The 25,932-nt window shown below is 53.6% G+C and overlaps 1 protein-coding gene across 8 annotated transcripts; it reads right to left on the reverse strand.

Annotated features, from left to right (window-relative positions):
- Nucleotides 1–1,271: 1,271 nt before the first annotated feature.
- Nucleotides 1,272–25,719, reverse strand: DBF4B (DBF4B-CDC7 kinase regulatory subunit). Of its 8 annotated transcripts, none has more exons than XM_073325583.2 (12): nt 25,414–25,719; nt 23,753–23,925; nt 22,689–22,883; nt 20,788–20,874; nt 19,545–19,614; nt 18,197–18,267; nt 14,475–14,511; nt 12,470–12,515; nt 9,257–9,373; nt 5,160–5,286; nt 4,428–4,552; nt 1,272–3,734 (listed from the first exon to the last, which is right to left on the reverse strand). In XM_073325583.2, exons 1-12 carry the CDS (start codon nt 25,436–25,438, stop codon nt 2,285–2,287), a joined length of 2,523 nt encoding a protein of 840 aa, XP_073181684.1. In that variant the 5' UTR covers nt 25,439–25,719; the 3' UTR covers nt 1,272–2,284. The 8 variants fall into 8 exon arrangements, with proteins under 8 accessions (XP_073181684.1, XP_073181683.1, XP_073181687.2 ...); XM_073325582.2 differs by having other exon boundaries at nt 23,753–23,928; XM_073325586.2 differs by having other exon boundaries at nt 25,351–25,719.
- Nucleotides 25,720–25,932: the final 213 nt, after the last annotated feature.

Raw genomic sequence — 25,932 nt, forward strand, 5'->3', positions numbered from 1 at the left:
GAGCAGGGGACGGAGGGGCCTAGCAGGACTGTTTATCTCAGCTAGGGGGAGGGGTCAAAGGGCCAAGAGCTACCAGGGACTCAGGGTTTGAGACCCAGCTGGAGCTGCCCTACAGGTTCTCAGCACCTCTCCTGGGCCTGGGAGCAGCAGGGGTGGAGCTCTACCACCCTCAGCCTTTGCAGCACACCCTTTGCAGACAGAACATGACTCTCAGCCCCTAGCTGAGCAGCAGACCCAAGAGAGCATGACTGGGCTTCGTGCTGGGGTCTGGGCTGCCTTTCAGAGACCTGTGCCTGGTAAAAGGGGTGGGTGTCCCTAGGGCAGAGCTGCCCTCAACACCCTCCTTCCTAAGCCCGAGGGAAGAGCGGCTGCCCAGGAGCTGGCGTGCACTGGCTCAGCTGACACAGCTGTGCTCCTGCCCCCATGTCTCCAGGACTGTCCATACCACTCGCTCCCAGCTGAGCAGGACAGTCACCCAGCCTGAGATTGGGAGCAGCAAGGCACACCCGGCACTGCTGCTCCCCATGCAGGGGGGAAAGACACCCTGTACCCTCAGTATCTCCTGCACAAGCAGGGGCTGGGGCTGACTTGACTAGGCCTCGCAGAGCAAGCCAGCCCTAGGAGCTGCACGGACCCCCCCCCCCCCCAGGAGACTGCAGTATCCAAGCAGACAGCGTCATGCCAAGGCCTCCTTGGCAGAGCCGTGGATCACGGTAGCAGAGGAATTGCCTCCTGCTCCGGTAGGCAGAGCTGGTGGCTGTGCTGATGGGTTCACTCCTAGCTCCTGGGCAGCTAAAGCCTTTCAAAACAGGCCAGGACTAATTAGTCAGGCCAGCCGTCTCCGTGCAGCTGACTGCAGCCAACCTTCACCCTCTGCGCAGATGCCTGCGGGGAGGGACTGTCCCTAGTACAGAAGTGCTGCCAGGGCTGTGCACAGAAGCAGCTGTGCTGAGAAGGGCTCCCAAAAGCACAGCCCCTTCCTGCAGGTGAAGATTGGGGGGAGCAGAGGAGGGCTGTGGAAACCCTCGGGGGCTGGATGTACCTTAGCCTACCTCCTTGGAGAAGACCAAGCGCCAGGATGTTTGGACCCACCCAGACCGGCAGCGCCCCCACCCTAGAGCAGTGCCCCCATCCAGTGAGGCCACAGGGTCCCAGCTATCAGCCTTTGCAGGTGGGGTCTTCTCCCAGGCCTCGCACAGGGGAAGGATCAGCAGCCAGGTTAACTCCAGGCAGCCGCATGATGAAGTGGAGTCTCACACTGGATCATTACACTCATTCAGTTTATTTTGGTTTAAAATGTGTTTTTAAAACAAGCAGGAAGTTTTAAACACCAATTATCTGCAATGGCCAGTGGAGACAAGAGAGACAGGGGAGCTATGGCCCCATGGAACAGAGCAGAAGCTAAAACAGGAAGAGGAATCGATCCAGACAGCAGCTCATTTCCCCCATTAACTGCACCACAAGTAGGAAGGAGCCAGGGAGATGCAGAAAGAGCAGAGAACGTGAGAACAGAAAGATACTGTGGGGAGCTCAGAGCAGTCACTTCCAGAAGACAGCAGCTCTTTCTGGACGAGGGAACGGCAGCATTGACTGCCTGCCTGCCGCATGGGAAGATGGGAGAAAACCCTGCTCCATCTGCAGATCAGACTAGGGGCTTCCCGCCTCCACCGGCTCTGGCATCAGCTAGCTGCACACTTGACAGGTGAGGTCAGGCCAGGCCACTGGCTAAGGGAACGCTGTTTTCCTGGTACTAAGTGCTCACGTCTCCCTCCTCCAGGGTCAGGCTGCAGAGGGTGATGGAGGAGCACAGGAGGTGCGTGTATGAGCAGCACTAATGAAATGCGGCAGGCCATTAAAAAGCCACTATCGAGCAGTTGGACACACGGTGCAGTCTAGTCTAGGCAAGGGAGTCTGTTTCCTGGTCGCTCCATTGAGGGGAGAGGAGAGCCAGGCCATTGCTGGTCAAGGCCAGGCCAGGCCCAGTGGTCTGTCCCCATGGGAAGCCAGGGCTAGCATGGCCAGGCTGGGGAGAGTTCTTCCTGTGGCTGAGCTCCACAAGCAAGTGAACCAATCAGATCAGTCTTGCCGAAAGCCTCCAGGCTCAGCCCCACCCTCCATTTGCAGCCAGTCCTTATTCCAGTGCCCGCAGACTGTCTCCGGCCAGCCTTGTGCCTTCTGATGGCTGCGGGGAAAGTGGTTTGCCACAGCCGTCTCTGCGGGGCTCCCTTAGCAACCGTGCTTGGGGGTGAGCCCTAGTTCTTGACGGGGTCTGTGCAGCTAGTGGCTAGCTGGTCCAGCTGCCCAGGCAGGCCTCAAACACAGCGAAAGGGGCTCCTTCTGTTTCTGCACGACAGTTCCGACAGCTCTGGTCATCTCTGCCTAAGTCCAGCTCAGACTTCTGCTTCAGGACCGAGTAGAGATGGGACTCATAGCCGCTGTCTTGGACATTGATGCAGGTCCTCCGGAGCACCTCCAGGTCTACTGGCCGGTTTCTGGTGCCCTGCAGAGCGTCCAGTGAGCAGAGCAGCTGGACGTCCCAGTCCGACTCTGAAGAAGAAGATGGTGGCCCCAGATTTGGGCCAGTGTGGGTTCTGCAAGGGGCAGGCTGGAGGGTGCTGGGATGGGCGGCCAGGCTTTCGCCAAGGTCTGTGCTGTTGGGTGGCTTGGGCAGCGCACCTTCAGCTACTGCAGGGCAGCGCAAGCGCCTGGCTGGGGGGATTGGCAGGTGTGGGAGGGCCGGATGGACTGCAGAACAGCTGGCCTTGTCCCAGGTAGGTGATTGCAGCTCGAGGCCAGACTCGGCCACACAGCAGGAAGGCTCTGGGGCCTGCTCTGTAGACTGCCCCTCTTGCAGGCCCGGAGTCCCGCTCTCCCAGCCCTGCCGAGTGGCTGTGCTCGCCAGGGTAGCCTCAGTGTCGGCTATAGCCATGGGAACAGGCTCGGGAGGCTCTGGGAGCACATGGGCTCTGTCCTGAGGAGTCGCTGAGGCAGGGAAGCTGCAGAGCCTGCTGGAAAGCAGCAAGAGCTCTGCTCCAGGAGCACCAGATGGAGCAGTGCCAGCAACCCCTCCCACAGCCAGCCCCACACCCCGATGAACTGAGCTGCAGCACACCGAGCCTGTCTGCTTCTCCAGACGCAGGGGGTTGCTGCTCGGCTGTATTATCCTCGGCCTCTTTTCCAGCCGCATGCAAGGGCTGTCAGAGAGTTTGCGTTTCCTGGAGCAGGGCGATGCTCCCAGAGGGTGACTCAGGGACTCGAGTGCATCCTGGGGAACAAGTTCAGGGGAGCAAGCAGCTGCCTCTCCAGGCAATCCATCGCTGGCCCGGGTCCACTGGCTGAGATCAGGAGCAGTGGCCAAGGCAGTAGCCCCCACTGCAGTGTTGTCAACAGCAGACTGGTCTGTGTTCTGACACCAAGCATGGGCCCTCCCAGCTGGCCCTGTGCTAGCAGATGGCCTGGCTCGCAGTGTCTCCTCAGCCCATAGCCCCAGGAGGGGGTGCCCAGTGGGCAATTCTGGAGGAGGGAGCTCGCTGACCTTCTCCTTTGGCGTCTCCTCTGGGCCTGTGGCGCATTCCCCACCCAGCACAGACACTGCATTGAGAGACAGCTCTGCTTTGTCCTTCCTGGCCAGCTGGTGCTTCCATCCCAGCTCTGCAGCTGGTGCGCCCAGGCCTTCCACAGCCTTTGCTCGAGAGCCACAGAGTTCGTTGTCAGCTGCAGGAGAGCAGGGCACCCTGGGAGAGAAAGCTTCTCATTTAATATGGGAGCCCCTTGCATGGAACAGAAGCCAGGGCTGTGCAGCACTCTAGCAGGGAGCCAGCACGATCTGTGCAGGGATGGGGTATTTAAGCCCCTCTGCTCAGAAGGTGAGGCCGAGTAAATTGGGAGATCGCCTGGGAGGAGCAGTGGCTTGAAATGCAGCTGTGCAGAACTCCAGCCCAGGAGTCATCAGGGTCACCTTCACCAGGTCAACTTCACCAGGGTCACCTGCTGGCTGAGCAGGACAGCCTGACCCAGCCCCAAAGGGACACACCCCAGCACAGAGAAACAGGAGGGGGACTGAGGAGATGTGTATTTTGGGCAGTGAGGGGTCCTGCGTCACAGGAGATGAGCCACTCTTGGGTAAAGGCATGAGAGGGGTCTGGGAAATTCCCCACAGGAACCAAAAGAACAGCCCCAGGGCAACAGGAGCCCAGAGTGGCTCGTGTCTTTGAGGGTGTAGCAGGGGAAGGAGCCAGCCTGTCTACCCTGGACACCGAAGGGAACTTGTCCCCTAATCCTGCTCTGCCAAAGGAAGCAGGGCCCCTCCACCAGAACTGCCTGCCTGTCACTGAGCAGCTGACTGGCTGTGGATTTTAACCCACCATGATCCAGGCTGCCCAAGCCAGACCCTCAAGCCCCAGGGCAGCAAGCTGTTTGTGTGTTACCTGGGGGGAGAGGACCAGGCTGGGATCTCTGCAAAGTCGTTGGTGAGCTGAGCGATGACGTGATCCACAGCTGCATACTGAGAGGCGTCCAGCGCGAACCGCCTGTGCCGGGGGCTCTGGAGGTGCTGGAACAGAGCAAGGGGAGCGTGGGGCCAGCAGCTTCTTCTCGCAGCAGCAGGCCCAGGAGAGCAGGGTGCAGCTGAGCCACAGTCCCATGCTGGGGAGAGTTCCAGGGAGCAGCAGTAGCTGCTTGCCCTGCAGGTAGCTGCATGGCAACTGCTGGGGAAGGCTAGAGGCCCTCAGGGACAGGCTGTGGGGCCAAGGGGAATGGATGTGGGCACAGAGGGAATGCGGCTCTACCCCTGCCCATGGCTATGGTGCTGGGAACATCCCAGGGCCAAGGTATGACAAGTATGGGGCAAGAGCAGTGCAATCTGCAGCTTGGCTCCCAGCTGCTGGGATGGGCAACAGTGCTGGCACCCTAGGTGCCCCTGGGCCAGGGGCACAACTGCCCTGCGGGACTGCACACTCCCAGCTCCCAATGGACTTGGGCTGTTCTGCTGAGACAGGTCAGAGGAGCGGCAGACGGAGCCAAGGCACACCTGTAAGATTGTCTGCTTCCCCACTGGGCACGCCTGCGTTGGGCATATCTGCAGAGGCTCTGCCTGCCTTGAACCACAAGCAGGGGAGACCAAGGCAGCTCCTGCAGTGCTAGGCCAGTGGAGCCCTTACCATCTGCAGCTCCCCGAAGGTCTCCTGGCAACATTCACAAAACCCCTTCCTCCTCTTGGGCACGGTGGCTGGGCTGGACCGGGGGCTCCTCTCTCTCTCGCTGTGCGTCAGACAGCCCTCGGGGGCTCTGCAAGGGGACACAGTACAGGCTAGATATCCATATTATCCCCATGCCTAGGCATCGGTTGGGCTAGGTGTGGTACAAACAAGATGGCCTCTGCCCCCGGGGGCAGACAATCTTAGGGACGAGATGAGACGGGGAGCACGAGAACGCGGTGAGAATGCTGCTCAGCGTGACAGGCTGTGGGCTCTGCACACTAGCGGCCTGACTGTTGTCGGGTCCATGTAGGCACTGCAGCAAAGGAGATTTAAGGTGGGATCTGAAGGCGGGCAGTGAGGCAGCTGTGGGAGATCTACAAGGAGCTCATCCCAAGCGTGAGGGGCAGCAGAGAAGAAAGCACAAAGGGGCGAAGAAGGCTAGCATCGCTGGGCTGATCAGAGGTTGGAGTTGACTTCTTCATAGCAAAGGAGAGGTGAGAGGTAGGGTGGGGATAGGCCACAAAGGGCCTGCAGAGTGAAGACAAGCAGCTCATGTTTAAGGCGACAGAGAAGGAGGAGTCCGTGGAAGGACACAACAAGGGTGGGGGGAGGACATGGTCAAGACAGTGGACGAGGAGAACGATGTCTGTAGCAGTGTTTCGGATATGAGAGATGCACGTGTCCAGGCCAGACAGAAGGAGGCTGCAGTAACTGAGAGGTGAGATGGGCCTGGATGGGAGCTCTAGGTCTGTGGATGGATAGGAGAGGCCAGACCTTAGGGATGTTCTGCACAAAGAACTGGTACAATTGACACAGTCTGGGTGCAAGGACCTAGAGGGAGGTCAGAGTTGAAGATGATGCCTGGGTTACAGGCCTCAGTGACAGACAGGACAGTGGGGCTGTCCATACTGAGCAAGTCAGAGTTGAAGGCAGCAGGGACCCCCAGCTCACCGAGTCTGACCTCCTGGGCACCAGCCCCACCCAGCACCCGCACACTGAACCCAACTGAAATGAGCCCAAAGGGTCACAGCCTCAGAACACTGGACTATGCTGCGCCACAGGCCGAGGGGCACCAGGGCCCGAGGCCCTTGAAATGGGAGGGGAATGATGTGAGATACACCCAGATAATCCTGGCCAGTGACCCGCCCCCCCCATGCTGCAGGGGAAGGCGAAACCCCCAAGCTCACCACCAACCTGACCTGGGGCGGAATTCCTGCCCCACCCCACATTCGGTGCTCGGTTAGACCCTGAGCTTGTGAGCTAGACCCATCAGCCAAGCACCTGAGAGAGAAAATGCCCAGGGCCACCTCAGAGCCCTGGCGCTCCCATGCAGTAGCCCAGCCCAGCCACGACCATCCTGAGGCTTCAGAGGAGGGAGGTAAACCCAGAATTCCTGACTGGGACTGAAAGCAGCCTGTATTCACATCCTACACACCACTGTAATAATCTTTGCACAAAAAAAGCCTTGTGAGGTACCAATAACTCGCTGCTCATTAACATTCTTGCGCAAGGTCTGCATGTGATGGGTATGGAGAGTCATGGTATCATCATCAGAATGTGTGTGAACCAGGTCTGTCCCAAACAAAGGGATGAGAGTTCCCTGTTTACACACCCCCACCAAGCTGACAAGGGGCAGAGGCAAACCTCACACTAACAAGGGGAGGGGAAAAAGAGGGCAGCATGGCATCTGTACCCAGAAGGAGACAGACACTTGTCCTGGGTTTCACTTTTCCAGAGGAATCCACTGCAAAGGCTCCCTGGGCTATAAAGAACCTGAACCTCCAGTGGACTGAACCTCCAGTGATAAGCAGCTGAATCAGCTGCTGATGTACGATATTACTGTACTACAAGAGTTTTGAGTGAGGCCTTTTCTGACAGCTAAGGACTCTGGGGATTAATATCACTGAACTGGCTGTATTAACACTCAATGAGGAATTCTGGACACTCACTGATACCAGGCTGTACCGCCTGCCCAGACAGGAGGGGATGGCACAGCTTTCTACCTCTCTCCTATGTACATGAAGCATAGAGGAATCAAACAATGGAAGCTGCTTTTCATTGAACTCAAAGGGGATGGGAAGCCCACAGGAAGGGAAGAATAGCATGAGAACATCCTGCTTCTTGAAACAAAGTCACTGACCTTCAGAAGATCTAAGCAAGGACTGAAGCCATCTTTGGCATCCATCACTACACAGACAAGAGGCTAGAACCCTTGCAAGCTGAGAAAGACGAGTCCTTCAACGAAGGAGGGTGGGGGGGGGGGTGCGCGTGAAGTCACTGGAACAGAATATAGGTAAGAAGTTGTCTTAGGTGAAAGAGCTTTGCCTAAGCAGACAAGGGAAGCCAGCACCTTGTACCTTTGTGAACGTCAGCCATGGCTGGGAAGGATGACTGGTGAGAGAAACCCATCTTGAAAGCCTATATCTTGCTAGATTAAGTTTTAGGCCTTCAGAAGCATATTTTATTGTGTTTTACTTGTAACTCTACCTTCATTCTTTAAACTTATTAACAAAATTAAGTGAAATCAAGTATATTTCATTTTTATCACAAAAAAATATTTAAAGAGAAGGGTGAATTTGTGCCCAGTTAATAAGCTGTGGTGTGCATATATCCTGAAAGGAACAAACGAACCAAATTAGGTCTCTGAATGGTCCAGGCGAGGGTTGGACATAGCAGAGCACATGGTTTGCCAACATTTGGGACTGAGAGTTGGGGTCACCCTGCAGGTAGTAACCCCGGCTGATGGAATCCACATAGTGCTGTTGACAGGCTGCTGACCCAGCACTGTCCAGCACAGACACTTGGGGCATGCACTGGCTGTCAGCAGTCCAGGTTGGGAGCTACACCAGCAAAGCAACAGGTTCCAGGGTAGACAGTGAGAACATTGCATCCTGCAATGTGACCCTGACTCCTGCAGGGGACCAGCTGGGTCCCTGAAGCATGGGTTTATAGGAACACACACTGGAAGTGGCCCAAGGGCCGCTGCCTCAGTCAAATGGGTCCAGCTCTCTTAAAACTAAATATGTGGTTACCCCAGTAGCTCCTGCAGAAGAGGTTGTTCCAGAATCTCACCTCTCTGCTGATTAGAAGCCGTATTTCCAGCCTGAATGTGTTCATGGCTAGTTTATCCCCGTTTCTTCTTGGGCCAACAATGTCCTTCAGCTTCAACAGCTCTTCACCCCCGCCATAATCAGAGACCAATCATGCCCCACCTGAGCCTTCTCGCTAAGCTGAACAAGCCGTAAGGTTGGCTCTCCATTCCACTAGTCATCCTAGCAGCTCTTCTCTGCACCTGTTCTGGTCAGAATTTACCTTTCATGAACATGGGCGACCAATGTTCCAGATGAGGTCCCACCAGTGCCTTGTACCATGGCATTGCTCAGCCCAATGAGAAAGGAGGTGGATTAAGAGCTCAGTTTTAGCCATGTTGAGCTTGAGCTGACGGCTACACATCCATGAGGATATAGGAGAGAGAGAGGGGCTGACAGGAGATAGGTCTGGAGCAGAGAGGAAAGTCCACGTGTTGTCAGCACAGAGAGAGTTGCTGAGCTGGTTTGTGGAGGAGATTAGCCAGAGGTAAGAGCTAAAGGAGAAGAGATGTGGACCAAGGACAGTCCTGTGGACCCCCCCCTTCTCCCCCCTCCCAGAAAGCTGGCGGAGGAGCAGCAGCAGCATCAAGCCCCAGAGTGTTCAGGAGTCACGAGGGCTGCAGCTGGGTCACACAGACTCACTTACTCCCTTCCCCAGAGGAGTCTTTGTGAAACACAGGCTCGGGCACAAGCCATCAGCACAGCCAGGTCTGAGGATGGCGAGGCCACCTGCCAGCCAGGGGCCCTCCCCATCCAGTTGGCAGTTTTCCGACCTAGAAAAAGGTCACGGCTCAGATTAGCTCTGATCAGGCTGAGCCGTGGAACAAAGGAGCTCAGGAGAGAGTCTATTTGGCCGCATGCAAAGGAGCTAGGAGTCTCTGATGTCCGCAGGGAGTCTGGGATACCAATGGCACCCAGGCAGCAGTGGGGCTGTAACAGCCACACTCCCTGGCAGCTTGCACCACCTACCTAACTCTGCAGGAGCTTGGGGGGGTTTTCAGAGGCTCAAATGGGCTGGATCTGTTCGGTGCCAGGAAGTTCAGGTCAGGGAAGCTCTTGAATTGGTGATGGAAGGGCCGGAATTTCCTGCAAGAACCATCAGTGTCAGACGTCAGGCATGGCTGTGACCCATTTTGGCCCAGTTCTCACTTACCTGGGCTACTACAGGCTCCCCCACACCTCCTCCCTGAGCCTTCGTCCAAGCACAGAGGCTCAATTCCTGCGCCCCCGACCCCTGCTTAGGGCTTCCACATCCCCATTTAAATGACATGAATAGGCAGCAGGTTTAAAAACAAAAGGAAGTACTTCTTCACACAACGTAGAGTCAACCTGTGGAATCCTTGCTAGAGGATATTGTGAAGGCCAAGACTATAAACAGGGTTCAAAAAAGAACTAGATAAATTTATGGAGGATTGGTCCATCAATGGCTATTAGCCAGGCTGGGCATGGATGGTGTCGCCAGCCTGTTTGCGAGGAGCTGGGAATGGGTGACAGGGGATGGATCACTTGATTCCCTGTCCTGTTCATTCCCTCTGGGACACCTGGCACTGGCCACTGTCAGAACACAGGATGCTGGGCTAGATGGACCTTTGGTCTGACCCAGTATGGGGCTGTTCTTATGTTCCTGTTTCCCTTGTTAGATTGAGATGAGAGTGGACCCCTGGGGTAGTTTCAGGATTCAGCATGTTTACACCATGCCTTGATTTGGCCCAGAGACTCTTCCTTGGGAGACTGCTGGGGCAGGCAGCTTCCTACAGAGCCCTCAAGTCCCCCTGCTCTCTGCTTGCTCAGAGAAGGTGGGCTGAGCTGCAGGTCGAGGGTTCAGCTCTGGAGACCTGTGTTGACTCCCTGTTGCAGCTCCAGCCTCTGTCCCCATTTCCCCAGCTCCCTCACTTCCATACCGCTGGACAAGTCCAGCCTTTGCATCCATGGAGGGCCCCATTGACTGCAATGTGGACAGCACTTAAACTCATGAAAGCCAGACTTGCCTCCTGTTCAGGGGCAGACAGCAGCTTCGCAGACAGGGCACCACCACCGGTGGAGGCCATAGGGCAGGTGTTTGCTGCCTAGCCCTGAAAGATGCTGGTAATTCCGTGGGCATCCTGCATCCCATAGCTCCAGCTGTTGCTACCACTGGTGGATGTGTGCCACTGGGCAGTTATGTACTTGATTTTTCCAAGTGTAGGACAAGGCCTTTGGAACGGTGAATCCCAAGGCAGCCTTCTCCCTGCACCCTCCCATCCCATGTGCGGAACTGCACTGGGCCTAGAGTACAGGACGCAATCAGCAGTTTGTGAAAATCTTTGAGGGACACAGTCTCAGCTAGAAATGCCTGTTACCAGCACCTGAGATTAAGCTGATAGCACTGAGAGACCTAGTTCTCCTCTCACGCCTGAGCTTGGATTGCATTACACTCCAAGCCAGGGACATTAGAAACTGGTGCTGACTATTATCAGTGTTGTAATGGCACCTATGAGCCTGTCATGGACCCAGCCCCACTGCACTAGGCCCTGCATAAACATAGAACCAAGATGGCTCCTGGCCCAAGGAGCTCACACTTGCTATCAATCCATTTCACTCTGCTTCTTACGCTCTCACCCAGTGCAGGGGTGGAGTTTCTTTTACTGCACGGAAGGTTTTACCCGAAACCTGCTGATACTTTAGAATTCACCCTTCTGCTCTTTGTGCTTTGTTACATATTACTCCCAGACCTAACACTTGGTCCTGTAGCTGCTTGTTAGTGCCCCTTCAGACGTGGACTTCAAAGAGTACTTAAGGCACTCGAGTTCTGGACGCTGCCGTTTCCCACGCCTCTCTAAAGCAGTGGTTTTCAAACTGTGGGTTGCAACCCAGTACCGGGTCGTGGAATGGAAGGCACTGGCAGCTCTGGTCAGCACCCCTGATTAGGCCGTTAAGAGTCCCATCGGCGGTGCTGCCTGGCTAAGGCAGGCTAGTCCTACCTGTTCTGACACCACACTGTGCCCAGAAGCAGCCAGCAGCAGATCTGGCTCCTAGGCCTGAGGGGCCCCCCCGCACGGGGCTCTGCGTACTGCTCCTGCCCCAAGCATAGTCTCCGCAATCCCAGCCAATGGGAGCCATGGGTGCAGTGCCCGCGGGTGAGCGCTGCAGTCTCTTGCGTGGCTCCGCCTAGGAGCCAGACCTGCTGCTGGCCGCTTCCAGGGCGCAGCACAGTCCACAGTGCCAAGACAGGTGGGAAGCCTGCCTCTGCACCCCCGCTGCGCCGCTGACCGGAAGCCGCCAGAGGCAAGCCAATGCCCCAATCCCCTGCCCCAGCCCTGAGCCCCCCTGCACCCCAAATCCCTCATCCCTGACCCCCTCCTGCACCCCAACCCCCTGCCCCAGGCCTGAGCCCCCCCAAACCCTGAACCCCTCATTCTGGGCCCCACCCTGCAGCCCTCACTGCAACCCTCTGCCCACCCCACACCCCAAACCCCTCATCCCCAGCTCCGTTGGGTTGCAGGCATCAATTTTCTTCAACTGGATCGCCAGAAAAAAAAAAGTTTGAAAACCATTGCTCTAAAGGATTGTATTACTTAGCTGTGCAATGAGCTACACCCTAGAAACAACTGCTTTCTAGTAAGAAAAGTGCATCATAAACATCATAGTCCTGTAACATTTGCTACTTCCCAGGGCTAGTCACATCCATTGCTACAGGGACAAACGCAGCTCAACAAGTGGCAAGAATCTCTGTTCCCTGTGGCTTGGTAGGCTGCAATTCTGCAAGTTACTTGAGCAGCACAAAGAGGCCCAGAGATCAGGGCCCATTGTGGTGGCTGCTGTACACAGACAGGCCCTGCCCATGGAGTTTCTCTCTAAACACACTGGGGGACGAACACACAAGAACTGGGGCCCAGAGAGATGAAGTGACTTGGCTAAGGTCACACAGAGAATCTGGTTGAGCTGGAAATGGAGCCTCTGTCCAGTACTGTCACTTCACAGTGCACACAGGTAACCAAGGCTACATTTCCGCACTGCATTTACCCTTCTTCCCCAGCACCGGAAGTGCATCAACAACTCTCTTGTCAATGGAGGGGCTCGGAGGGTTCTATGGGTAAGAGGGGAGGGAGCATCTGCCGAGGGACTCCTCGCAGCTCTTCAGCCAGGAGACCAAAGTTTGCCCACAAAGTTAAAAGAAGGATCAGATTGAAAAGGCTCATTCACCTGCTCCGGTCCTCAATCTTCAGAAACGGGGGCTTCAGTTTTCCCACTAGAAGGAGAATTCTGCAGTTAGCAGCTGGCCTGGGCAGGCATTCCCTCCCCCCGCCCCCGCCCCCACCATGCACACCCTATCCCCATCATCCAATCCCTGGCTACACAGAACTGGACTCCAAAATCTAAAGTTTGTTTTTTTCCCCCAATATTTATAACACTTCTGGATGCGAAGAAATCCTGAAAAAAGAATCAAGATCTGTTTGCCAGAGTCTGCAGGCAGCCTGAAACAATAGCCCGGAGCAGCATCAATTTTCCACTTATCTCCACCAGTGGACTCTGAAGCCTAATGCTAAGGATGCAGATATTTCAATGGACAACTTTCAGGGCAGATAGTCATTTAGAAGGCAAAACATACAATCTGTGTTCAGAACCTTGGTGGGGACGGTTAAGTCTAGAGAAGATTTAATGGACAGCTGAGAGACAGCGAAGAGTTAAAAGCTGCTGCAGATGAGCGAGCAACAAGATAGTTAGTTCTAACAATAAGGGCCCAAGTTGTGGTCAGGCCCAGAGCCAAAGTGCGGCTGTTGTCAGAATGCACTCCATGCCAGGCGGACAGCAGGTACCAGCGTGCGCTGGGGGAGTGGTAGCTGAACTCGGCCTCAGCAGAGTGTCAGGATTCAGACAGCCTCTTCTGGGGCATCAGGTTGATTATTCCCATAGGCAGGATCTTAGGGCTGTGCCTTCCTGCTATGTGGGTAGCACAAGGCAAGTAGCCTGGTGTGTCCCAAGCTGTGCCAAGGTGCTCGGTGCTGCACTTGAGGAGGAGGATTTGGCCGACTGAGGAAAGCACAGGAGCAGCTCCAAGTGCTTTTGTAGAGAGAGTGTCAAACTCACCACAGTCACAAGGGAGACTGGAGTCTTTGCTTCTTTATGATTGGCCCAGGCCTGAGAGGTGGGTAGCCCCCTGCCCAGCCTTGGGAGATCAAGAACACCAAGTTTGACCACCCCTGCTGGGGCTGAGGCACCCAAGAGGCCTCTGAGCAGGTTTGAGCCAAGATTTTTCTGCAGGATGTTAAGTCACTGAAGGGAAGTAGCTGTTCAAGCACAAGGCTGAGACTGTTCCCATGCAGTTGCTAGTGGCCTGGCCGGAGAGTTTTGATCGGTGACAAACCCCACCCCCAACTGTTCCGCTTTCACTCTCCGGTCACAATCTTTACACTAGCTCTCAGTCACTGGAGAGCCAGACGAGGCCGACGAGACCGAAGTCTCATGTCAGCAGGAAGCAAGGTTTCCTAGAGATCTCCAGCCATCTTTGTCCCATTATATAGGGGCAAGAGAGGCACAAAGCTACTGTCTGCCCCAGCTCTGGAGGTCACCTTTTAACAAACAAACAAAAAACAAAAAGCTGCCTTCGCGGTTTAGGAGTCAGACTTGACTCCAGGCTGAATGCTTTGAAGGCAGCAAAGGCTTCTCTGAATGCTCCCTGACCAGACTGCACGTTAAGGCACGGTCAGTCCCACGTCGGCACCACCGCGGCATAGCGCAGCCTTCTGCTAGCAGGAGTGAGTGGGACGTGGGGGACACGTCCTCCCCTCCACAGGGCTTCATTTCACAGCCAACACGGATTCAGAGACCGAAGCACCAGTACCGCAGTTCCTACCATGACTCTCAATTCTAGAAGCCCTGCCGGAGAGTCTCTCATAGCACAGGGGAGACCAGGTAAGTGGACAAATGATTAACAGGATTTTAGACAAGATCCCGCTGGAAAGCAAGAGTAGAAAGCCAGCCACACAGGAAGCATCCTAGCTATGCTTTCAAAATGCTGCACAAGCTTTAAAGCACGACAAGGAGAGCCCGGCAAGAGGTTTCTGTCTGAGCTTGGACAGTAAACGGCTTTGAGGGAACAGAAGTTTTTGCAAAAACAAGTCGTTTTGTTGAAATATCACAGTGAGGCGTTTTCACAAAGTCTCCCAACCAGCTCGACACCAGCTGAGAGCAAAGCTTCTGTACTGACCTTTAAGGACTCCTGGCCCCACTGAGAAACACTTCACCTAGACAGAAAAAACAGACAGCATTTAGGATGGGAGCCAGCCATAGACAAGACTAGCAGCCCACTGATTCCAGAGCAGTGAGGGGGAGATGCCAGCACAGGGCATGCTCATCCTTAAGGCAGTCCACGGCTGCTGTGCCCCTGGTGTTTGGCAGATCGGACTTGGTTTGCATAGCTCAGCACTGCCTAGACCAGACTGCTGGAAAGATCATACAACTGGCCCTTCCTAAAAGAAGGCCAGCCTCACCCGTCCCCAACCCTAGCACAAGCCTGCTGGCAAACTGACTGTATACCGCATTGTGATTTTACCTCCCTTGCAAGTTGGGTGGAGAAAGCTGGAGTTTCCCCCTGTAAGTTGGTTGGGATCTGGGCCTGTTGTAGGTTGAGACCCCAGCTGGTCATCCAGCCTTGCCAGCCTAGCACTAGGCCTGAACTGCACCTGAAGTTGGCTTGCTAGACTTATTTCAGCTTGGGTGAGCTTTTTTAAGCGAATCTAGTTTTACCAGTAAAAGTAACAGCACGGACTCAGTTATACTGAGCTAAAGGTGCCTCCTCTTCCTGCATAGAATAAGGACTTTTCTACCAGTATAACGACATTCCCACTAAGCTAGGTTATACTGGGTTAACTATACCAAGTGCATCAGAGTTTCAGGCCAGCACCATCAGATCATCTAGTCTGACCACCTATATATCACAGACCACCCCCAACCCCTGGACACACCTGTATTGAGCCCGATAACTCCCTAGGCTAAAGATTTCAGCCCTCAGGAGACGAAACAGTTGCATGCCACAGGCAGAGAACAGAGGCATTAGTGGCATCTCACTCTTGAGGCCCCTGCAGTGGCAGGGAATTGATCAGTGACCTGCTCAGAGGATCTGGTTTGTGACCCACACCGCATAGGAAGGTGGACACCCCCACCTCACCCCTGCAAGGTCTCTGCCAGTCTGACCTTGGGGGAAAATTCCTTCCCAGCCCCAAAGCTAGTGATCAGTGAGACCCTGAGCACATGAACAGGAGACATCAGCCAGGCAATGGAGAAGAAATGCTCTGCACCATCTCAGAGCACTGATCCACCCTGTCCAGTGTCTCATCGCTGCTTCAGAGGCAGGTTAAAGAAAAAAACCCACAAACAAAAACCCCACACAGAATACCTCTGGCCAATTGTGCCCTGGGGAACAGACTCCTTTCTGATCTCAGCAGGCAACCTGCTTAAGCCCTGAAATGTGAGATTTGATAATAATCAAGGTCTTCCTACTGATCTGCAAGTGTTAGGAACATGCAGAGGACAATGCTGGGGGCAGTGCAGAGCTTCCTGTTCCCCCCCATAGTCCATGAAGGAAGGGGATGAACAGGGGTTCAGAGATTCAGAGTCCACGGCCAGAAAGGGCCACCGCAAGCACTAAACAGCTGCAGCATTGCTCCTAGAGCAGGATTAAAGCATGTTGCAGAAAGATTCTAATCTCACTTTAGAGACTCCAAGCAAGGGTGAGTCTACCACCTCCCGGGGAGGCTGTTCCAATGTTCACTCACCCCCAGTGCTGGCAAACTGCCTCTTACATCCAGGTGGAATTTGTCCAACTTGACCTTCCAGTCACTGGGTCTTGTTCCGCCTTTGGCGGCAGAGTTGAATAGCCCCTCTCATGATCAAAGATCTTGTCCATGTGTCAGTGCCCAGGTGCAGTGAGCAACTCACCCTTCAACTTTAATGTCAGTAAAACCAATAGATTGAGTTTAAGCCTCAAATCACGAGGCTCCTTTTCCAGCTTCTGGATCACATGGGGCCCCTTTGAACTCTCTCCAGTATGTCCTCATCTTTGAGGTTTGGACACCAGAACTAGGCAGTGTTCTAGTAGCGGTCTTACCAATACCATACAATCATAGTAATGAAGGTCTGGAAGGGATCTAGAGGGATCATCCAGTCCCATGCTAAGGTAAGATTAAGTCAGTCCAGACCATCCGTGACAGGTGTGCATCTAACCTGGTCTAAAAAAGAAACACAAAACCATCACTTCCCTACTTCTACCCAATATTCCTTTCCATACTTGTCCCTCTTGCCATGCTTTTACACTGAGCTCTCATGTTGAGGGACATTTACAACAAACACTCTGTCCTTCTGAGTCACTACTTTCTCCCAGTCTTCCATCCTGTATGTATAACCTGGATTCTTGGTTCCTAGATGTACTACCTTACATTCGGCTGTATTAAAATGCATTTTGTAGGATTGTGATCATTTAACTATTTAGATCATTAACAGTATCCTTTCCTTATTACTTACTGCCCCAATCTTTGGGTGATCTGTAACTTTACCAAAGATTTTGTATCACCTAGAATGTTTAGGGAAACTAACTTGATTTGTTTTGTTGAGCTTATAAGATTGGTCGAAAGAGGTAACAGTGTTGATGTAACAGACTTCTGTAAGGCCTTTGACTTGGTACTGCATGATAGTTTTATATTCTAGTTTTTAATCAAAGTAACATGGCACACACTAAATTGATTAAAAACTGGCTAACTAAACAGAATCATCCTCCAGCAGCTGCATTTCTAGTGGGGTCCTGCAGGGATCAGTTCTTGGCCCTAAGATATTTAACAGCTTTTATATTTTCTACTAGGTCATGATAAGTCATCACGGATAAAGTTTGCAGATGTCAAAAATTGGGGGTGGTAAGTGACGATGAGGGCAGGTCACTGATTCAGCATGATCTGGATCATTTGGTAAGCTGCATGCATGCAAACAATGTGTGTTTTTAATATGGCTAAACATAAAATGTATACATCTAGGAACAAAGAATGTAGGTCATATTTACAGTGGGAAAATGTCCTGGGAAGATGTGATTAAAGATTTGGGGGTCATGGTGGATAATCAGCTGAACATGAGCTCCAGGGGGACGCTGTGGCCAAAAGGGCTAATCCTTAGATGCATAAACAGGGAAATCTCGATTAGGAGCAGAGAGGTTATTTTACCTCTATTTGGCCCTGGTGCAACTGTGGCTGGAATACTACATCCAGTTCTGGTGTCAATTCAAGAAGGATGTTGATAAATTGGGGAGGATTCAGAGAAAAGCCACAAGACTAATTAAAGGATTAGAAAACTTGCCTTGCATCGAGCGACTCAAGAAGCTCCATCTATTCATCTTAAAGAGGTCAATGGGTGACTTGAGCATAGGGTGTAAATACCTACCCAGGGAACAAATATTTAATAACGGGCTCTTCAATTTAGCAGAGAAAGGGGCAACACCATCCAGTGGCTGGAAGTTGAATCTAAACAAATTCAGACTAGAAATAAGGCACAAATTTTTAACTGTGAAACTAATCAACCATTGGAACCGTTTACCCAGAGTTGTGGTGGATAATCCATTCCTGACAGTTGTTAAATCCAGACCGGATGTTTTCTAGAAGATCTGCTCTAGGGATTATTTGGGGGAAGTTCTGTGGCCTGTTTACACAGGAGGTCTGACGAGATCACCACAAAGATCCCTTCTGGCCTTAGAATTTAGGAATGGTTGATAAAAATACTGATTGGCACTGGACAAAACCAGTCCCTCTGGGGCTTGCTCATTGACCTTGTATGTCAGACAAGGCCTAAAGTGACTCTGCTGTAAGAGGACTGCATCCTGGGCTAGTCGGGAAGGACAAAACCCACTTGTTACCAGGAAGCCCTGGACTGGGGGAAGTTTAGGTCAGTTACCATCGTCTTCTCACTCTGCTTCCTTGCTCCTGAGACACGGAACAGCAGCTGCTGCACATAGGCCATCATTTCTATGTGGGGTGGGAAGTCAAGGAGCTAAAGCCCAGAGAAACAGAGGGAGCTGCTACTCCTCAGCACCCATAGTGAACAGAGGATGAAATACAACTCCACCGAGCTACCCACCACACCCAGGAAAGTGCTTTAGCACCCTCCTCTGCCATCTGTGGGAAAAGAGTGGTACTGCACATCCTCCTTCCATGGAGGAAATAAGGACAAGAGCTAGTGGCCAGATGGGAGAGGGAACGCTGCGTGTTGCATGCTACAATCTGGCTCTAAGTGTCACAGTGGGAGCTAAGAGCTTTCAGCCCTAGATGGCAGATTGCTGTGTTCGCCCTGAGAGACCAGGTGGGTGAGAGAATCTCTGTTCTTGGACCAACTCCCATTAGCCCTAGCCAAGGCAGACGTAGCAGCGTTTCCTTTTACAGAAAGATGCAGAGGAGGTGCAGCATGCCTTGGAATTGGACAAACAGGCAGAAGCTGAGCTGCCGCCCACTTTAGCCCAGAAACTCTAAACTCACGTTGGACGGTGCTGGGTGTGCATGAGCCCAGGGTACAGAGCCTCAGCTGTTGGCTCAAGTCCAGCAGAGACCTAGTGCCCCAGCCCCATTGTCAGTGAGAGGCATTCCCACTGCTCCCCTCCCTCACTGAGGCTCTCAGCCAGCTGCTCTCGTGGGGGTTGCTACATGCCAGGATCAAGGCACTATAGCAGGGCTCGCTGACATGGTTGACATTAAACATGTCTGCTTAGAGAGAGGCCTTCAGGGCCATCAATCCAGCAAGGACGTGCCTTTGACATATAGACCAGGTATTTTCCACTGCATGCATCCGATGAAGTGAGCTGTACCTCACGAAAGCTTATGCTCAGATAAATTTGTTAGTCTCTAAGGTGCCACAAGTCCTCCTTCTCTTTTTGCGGATAGACTAACACGGCTGCTACTCTGAAAACAGACCAGATGTTATTCTAAGGAGTAGTGGTGGTTCTGTGCCGGTGTTTAGAACCCTTGGATCAGGAGAGGAAGGTTACAGTCAGACTACTAGGAAAAGAACAGAGTGGGTCTGACCAAGCCCACACCCCGTTCTCCACACACAGACTTTTGAAGACCCTCCTCTGAAAGCCTGTTTCCTCAGGCCAGCAAAGCCTCAGTCAGTGTAACCCATTGTCAAATTCTTGCTCCTCCCCCCATAACCAGCCATTCACCCCCCAGGTCATTGATTTAACAGATTCAGAAGCTAGATATTAAAGATCAGAGTCCCATCCCCACAACACAAAGTTTCTGTAGAAGGATACCATCCACATGCAAGATCCGAACGCCCCAGGAGCGAGCATTGACAAGGATACTACTGCCACTGCTGGAATCCTGCACAAACAAGAGGAGAGACTCAGTGATGTACAGCCCAGGGCACAGTGGACATCTCAAACTGTTTGCTGGCCTCGACAGGGTATGAGATTATATTGTGTGTCACATCATTGTCAAATCATTAACATTGGTCTTTCCTGCCCCCCATCCTCAGTCAGCAGCAGGATTTTAGCAGATGTCATTTTGAGAACTTCTAGAGTTGGGAAGCCTAGTGAAAAGGCTGCAATCCCACTGCTCAGAGGCTAGAAAACTGCTTATCTTGACTGACCAGAAATCAGTTGTAGCTAAGATCATCTTGGTATAAGAGTTGCCAGCTTGCTCTTTTCAAGACTAGAAACAAGAGCTATCCTGCTGTAGAGATGGGATTTTTGAGTAGCCACTTCTGCCTTTGCCATTTCAGAAAGCTCAATCCTGGGCCAGCTCCCTGACCCAGAGGGGATCTGTTGATTTGCAGATGAAATTGGCATTTCCAAGTCCTAGGGCACGTGGTGCAGGGAAGAGGAGAAATGTTCTTATCCTGACTCAGAGCTGGAAGCATGAACTAGACTATGTCAGCTGTAGCATGAACCTTTTAGTTAAGCATTAACGCCATGTACTGAGTGATCGGAAACTTTTCAGCATAAGGTCTAGAGGCAAAGCCTCCCACAACTCTGCAGGCAGGCTATGTGGCTAACCAAGTCCATGTCACACGTGGCTTTAGTGCTCCCTAGGTTATTGCTACTTCTGATGCCGCTGTGATGCTCTTCTAGGCCTGGTCTACACCTAAAAGCATCAGGTCAACCTTACTACATCACGTACTTAGGCCTACCAGACCCCACTGTCGTCTTCCATTGAACTAGTCTGGAGAGGTGGGTTATCTACACTGACAGAAAATCCCCTTCTGACGACGCACAGTCACTGTTACGCAGTCGTATGCGTTGCGTTGCGTTAGAGCAACAGGAGTACAGCTACCTGTATGAGTGTCCAGCCCAAGGGGCAGCACGTGGGAAAGGAACAGGCCCCATAAGGGGCTGAAAGGCTTGGAACCCCAGGCAGCGTTACAGTCTTGCATTTTCAAATGGAGGACTTGTCCAGGCAATGGCCCACATGGAATCTAGTGATGGGCCAAGTCTCTGCACCGTTCCCCAAGCACAGGCTGGATTGCTGCCCTGCTCAGGAATGCCTTGCACCTACCTGCCTAGAGGAGAAGCCCATCACCGTGCCGCTCACCTGGTTCCTCATGGCCTTCTGCAGCAGCTCCTTCCCCCTGCTGATCAGAGCCTGCAGAAGACACAAGCCAAACAGCATTTAGACCAAAAGCTCCTGAGCAGCCAGCCAGGTGGACCAGTACACTACTGCCCAGATAGTTTTAAAGGGCGAGGGCACAGATCCTCAGTGTCCCTGGCACCCCAAACCTCACTACCACCCCAGATTACAGACCTCCAGGGAGATGCAATAGGGTTTAACCTTCCCAGGAGAGGATTCTACTCAGAGCCCCCAGGCTTCCCCTCTCCACCCCAGGCTCCTCACTGCAGATGTCCTCTGGAAAAGGACAAGCTCCTCTTGGGCAGCAGCAAGTGACCTTTGTACTTTAAGGCTCTGCTCTATGGGACTGAAAGTCTGCCCTGGACACCTAGAGCCCCCCACCTGCAGGTCAGCCCGGTTTCAGCCTGATGGATCGGAGACTACAGAACAGGTCAGGTGAACTGTGCAGCAGGAAAGCCATGGGAATCTGCTAGGGAAGCCATTTGGCCTCTGCATAGGCATGCCCAGCAGAGGCCATGTTACAGTAGGATGCCCTGTCAGACCGCAGGGAGACAGCAAGGTTTCTTCTAGTTTGGGGGTAGGACTCAAGCCATCTGACCTTGTATTTCTTTATTACTCTGGGCAGCCCTCAGCGCAGTCATGGCCAGTGCCCCACCCGGTGCTGTATGTTCTACTGTTAGCAGTTCAATGGAGTCTGACTGTTTTACAGGCTGGGAAGATGGACCTTGAAGTGCAACACTAAGCCCCTTTCTCGTGACCTGCCAGCTCCCTTCTCTGGTGGCATGGCTGCTTCCCAGCCCACCTATATCTTACCCCTGCTGCCTCCACCTTCTCCCTCTCCAGCATGTCCTCCCACCTCTGAGGGTGCACAGAGAGTTCAACTTAGACCTGTTGAGTCCAGCCCCCTGCCCCAGACAGGGATTTGCTGACTCTGAGCAGAATTGGCAGGATGCTTTCCTTGCAAGCTGGAAGTTCTAGGTAGGGGACCCTGGGTCTCATCCTACCAGCACCTTGATGATCGTTCCTCTGCTCTAGCGACATTTCTGAGCTTGGGGCAAAACCCAGTGACATGCAGAGCTGGTCCCTGCATGCAATCTGGAGTAGGGGAGGGGCATCATTCACATCCATCCCACCAGCCAATACCCGGACAAGTCACACAAAAGGAAATTAGAAGCAAATCCATACAAAAAACAAGCCCCTATTATCTCTGCTGAGCAGCAGGATTAATCAGCCAAATAAACAATTTCTTCCAGCATTTAGGCAGGTGCAGCACATCTATACCTCCAGCTGAGGCAGCGAGGCCTGCCACACTTCCAGTCTGTAGCGACCCTGAAGGGAAGCATCAGTTTTTATGCCACCATATCCTGCTACAAACCTGTGTAAATTCCTACGGTATTTATCCCTTCACCACTGATTAGCAATAGTCTGGATGTGCCGGCCATTTGCTGCACCGTGGGGAGTTTGTCTGCCACCCTAACATTTCCAGTTTTATTGTGAACTGTAGGCTAGTAAATGAAGGGCACATCGTAGTGCCACTGTATGCTGTTGGATGGTGCTGCACCCCAGAGGCAGTTGCACCAGTCTCTGTGGACACTTTGCAGAATGTTTGGAGATTAAAAATGCTATAGAAAGATTTGGCATCTCAAGCCACTGCCCAGAGGGCAGGGCTCATTTATCGGAGTGTGAACAGCACCAGGACTGGGACAGCTGAATAGAGAGGTGTTCTCAGTGAGGCAGACAAGCTCTTCTGCAGCTACTATTCTCAGGCTCTGCTCCACACCAGCCACTGCCCCAAGGCTTAAGGCTGCCTAGACCCTCACAGTCCTTACACTGTCTGCTGGCTTGTGGTGATGCCCCGCATGGCTCCCTTTGGGCACAGCAGAGGGCAGAGTCTTTGCCTTGGCATCCCCTGAAGCTGTGCTGCTCCGTTTCTCAGTCGGTCTCCGAGGCCCACTGTCCAGTTTGGCCTCTTTGCTGCTGGAAACCACATAGCTGACTTCTTTACTCAAGAAGCTTTCAATCACCTGGACCAAAGACAAAAACAGAGTCAGCTGCAAAGCCACCAAGTCCACAGCAAGGTCTGGAACATCTTAAAGAAACCACCATCTTCAGTTGCCTAGATGCAGGAACAGGGCTGCATGAGACCTAGTCTTTAAGCTAGACATTTCTCCCCTTCCAGCTCCATCCCTTACTGTCTTCCAGTCTTAAGGCCTCCTCCCAAGTCACGCTGGACTATTAGTTACATGCAACTGAAAGATACCTTGTAAGGACTATACTGCTCAGCCTAGTGAGCTGGGACACTCGAGAATCAGTTTACACGTGTACTCAGAACCCTTCCCTAGCCCCTCTGTACAGCGCATTAACCACAGTGCCCCCAGCTGCCAAATGCACTGTTCTTGAAAAATTGGCCCTTGGTGTCTTCAAGAGCTCAGCTCCCATTTAATGGCCAAGTTTTCACAAGAAACCAGCACCCAACATGCATCCAGGGGCTGAGCTCCTGAAGAACAGGCACCACTCTTGGGAGCTGACTCTTTCGAAAACCTGGCTCCACATGAATAGACCTACAAGCAGCTTGTGACGGACTGTCCCCATCTTTGGGCTTAAAAAGAGCATTCAAGACTTCCTGAGCCCTGCAGATGGCAGCACAAAGGGTAAAGTGACAGGGCCGGGTCTTTCCAGGAATGCATTCCTACCCACCACTCCCACTACCATTTTAGGTTAAGGTTTGGACTAGAGGCACTGAATTCCACCACCCCACCCAAGTCCATTCAGCAACTCTGCCCCTTGTCAATGCATCACTCCTATAGCAGCATCCATTCAAGTCTTTGGCTCTTCTGGAGCTAGAGCGCAGCTGCTTCATGCTCTCTAACAGGCAAGGTGCCTCCATACTCACCCCACCCAGCTGCTTTATTGTCGCCACCAGAAACTCCATGTTCTTGTTATTCGGCAGGTCCAGGTAGAAAGATTTTCCCAAAAAGGGCAGGTTCTTGGATGACCCAGTCACCTCCTGCTGCTGTTTCTCTGGGGGTCTCCTTTGCCTTTTCTCTGATTGGCAACCCATCCTACCTGCTAAAAAACACAGCCACCAAGAGAGTCAGCCTCTCAGATGAGCAGTGGGGAGAGCACAAGGGACGAGGGTATCTGTCAAACATACAGCTAAGGGTAGCATAAAATCCCTCCTTTACCTGTAAAAAAGGTTAAGAAGCTCAAATAACCTGGTTGGCACCTGACCAAAAGGACCAATAAGGGGAGAAGATACTTTCAAATCTGTGAGGGAAGGTTTTTGTTTTGTGTTTCTTTGTATTCTCTCTGGGTCAGCGAGGAACGAGGGCAGGGAAAATACATCTTCTAAAGCCATGTCTGAACTAAGCATTTAAGATTACAAATTGTAAGTAATAGGAAAGAAATGAGTTTGATTATCTTTTGTTTTAGCCTGTGAATTTTCCCTAGGCTAAGAGGAAAGGAGTACTTGTGGCACCTTAGAGACTAACAAATTTATCTGAGCATAAGCTTTCGTGAGCTACAGCTCACTGCATTGGATGCTCCTTTTCTTTTGCGGATACAGACTAACATGGCTGCTACTCTGAAACTAGGCTAAGAGGGAGGTTTATTCCTGATTTTTCTGGCAACTTTAAAGTTTTGCCTAGAGTCGAATCCTCTGTGTTTTGAATCTGATCACCCTGTAAAATTACCTTCCATCCTGATTTTAGAGGTGCTTCTTTTATTTTGTTTTTATTATAAAGTTCTGTTGTTAAGAACCTGATGGGGTTTTTAGGACACTTACAAACCAAAGGGGCTGGTCTGTGCTCACCTTGTTAACCTATTTGGTTGGTATATTATTCTCAAGCCTCCCCAGGAAAGGGGGTGAAGGGGCTTGGGGGGATATTTTAGGGAACCAGGAACTCCAAGTGGCCCTTTCCCTGAATCTTTGTCTAACTCACTTGGGGGTGGCAGCAGTACCCAGCCAAGGGCAAGGAAGGATTTGTACCGTGGGGAAGTTTTTAACCTAAGCTGGTAAGAATAAGCTTAGGGGTCTTTCATGCGGGTCCCCACATCCGTGCCCCAGAGTTCAGAGTGGGGAGGGGACCCTGACGCTATCACAGCTGCTTTGGGCGCCTTCTGCCCAACACACAAGAGAAACAAGCGGCAACACACCCCCAGGGAAGAAAGGGACAAGCAAGTCTTTTAACGCCTTGTTGCCATTACAGAGGGGTTTGGGGCGGGGGGGGGGCATGTTTTAAAGCTGACGTTCGCCCTGAGGCCATCACCCCCCCAGGCAATTGCATCCTACCGCCACAATCTCCCGGGGGCTCGCGGGGGGGGGGGGGGCTTGCGGGGGGGGCGCGGCCCGCCCTGGCCCCCCGGGGAGCGGCTGCCGCTCGGTGGCGGCGGGGGGCTCGGACAGGCCCCGCGCCGGGGACACAGGGGGCAGGGCCAGCGGGCGGGCCGGGGCGGACGCGGGGCGCGGAGAGGGGGCGGGCCGGGGAGCACCTGGCGGCGGCGGTGCCCGGCCCGGCCTGCCGGGAAGCGGCGCCCACCCCGCCGCTCGCGTACCGGGCTCGGGCTCCGGCTCCGCCATCGGGGATGGAGCAGCGGGCGGGTCTGCGCTCGGGACGCGGCGAGGAGCGAGGCCTGCGCCCCGGCCACGCCGCAGAGCCCCGGGGGCCCAGAGCGCTCGCCGCCGCCTTCGCCTCACAGCGGCCGCGGCTGCCGATTTAAATTTCCGCCCCGCCCCCTCCGCCGCCGGGCCGACCCAGCGGGCTACGGCGGCCGGGGAGGGACCAACCGCCCCCCTCCTAAGCCAGCGCCCCCGCCCCGAGAGAGGGCGGGGCCCAGGCCCGGCGCCGGGGGTTGGGCCCCTCCCCCCCACGCGCCCGGCGCCGCGGCACGACGTGCTGGCGTCACGGCAGCGCGAGGGCGCCGGCCCGGGGGCAGGGGGCGCGCGGGGGGCTGCGGGGCGGGGCTCCGGGGGCCCGGCGCGTGTCCACACGCGAGCGGCGGGCGGCCCCGCGGCGGTGGTTTGTTTTCGGGCGGGCCGGGCCGGGCCGGGCCGCTGGGGGCCGCAGGAGAGCT

The sequence above is a fragment of the Lepidochelys kempii genome, chromosome 27 (genome assembly GCF_965140285.1).
Source record: "Lepidochelys kempii isolate rLepKem1 chromosome 27, rLepKem1.hap1, whole genome shotgun sequence".
Classification (NCBI taxonomy): Eukaryota; Metazoa; Chordata; order Testudines; family Cheloniidae; genus Lepidochelys; species Lepidochelys kempii.

What these genes read in the sequence shown, in the direction of transcription:
- DBF4B (XM_073325580.2), bottom strand. Translation starts at nt 25,438, where the DNA reads ATGGCGGAGCCGGAGCCCGAGCCCGGTACGCGAGCGGCGGGGTGGGCG. An exon ending in ACCACAAGCCAGCAGACAGT is followed by an intron (nt 20,875 to 22,688) that starts GTAAGGACTGTG and finishes TGTCTTCTGCAG; the next exon opens with GCTCTGATCAGCAGGGGGAA. An exon ending in TGGGCTTCTCCTCTAGGCAG is followed by an intron (nt 19,615 to 20,787) that starts GTAGGTGCAAGG and finishes TTGTTTGTGCAG; the next exon opens with GATTCCAGCAGTGGCAGTAG.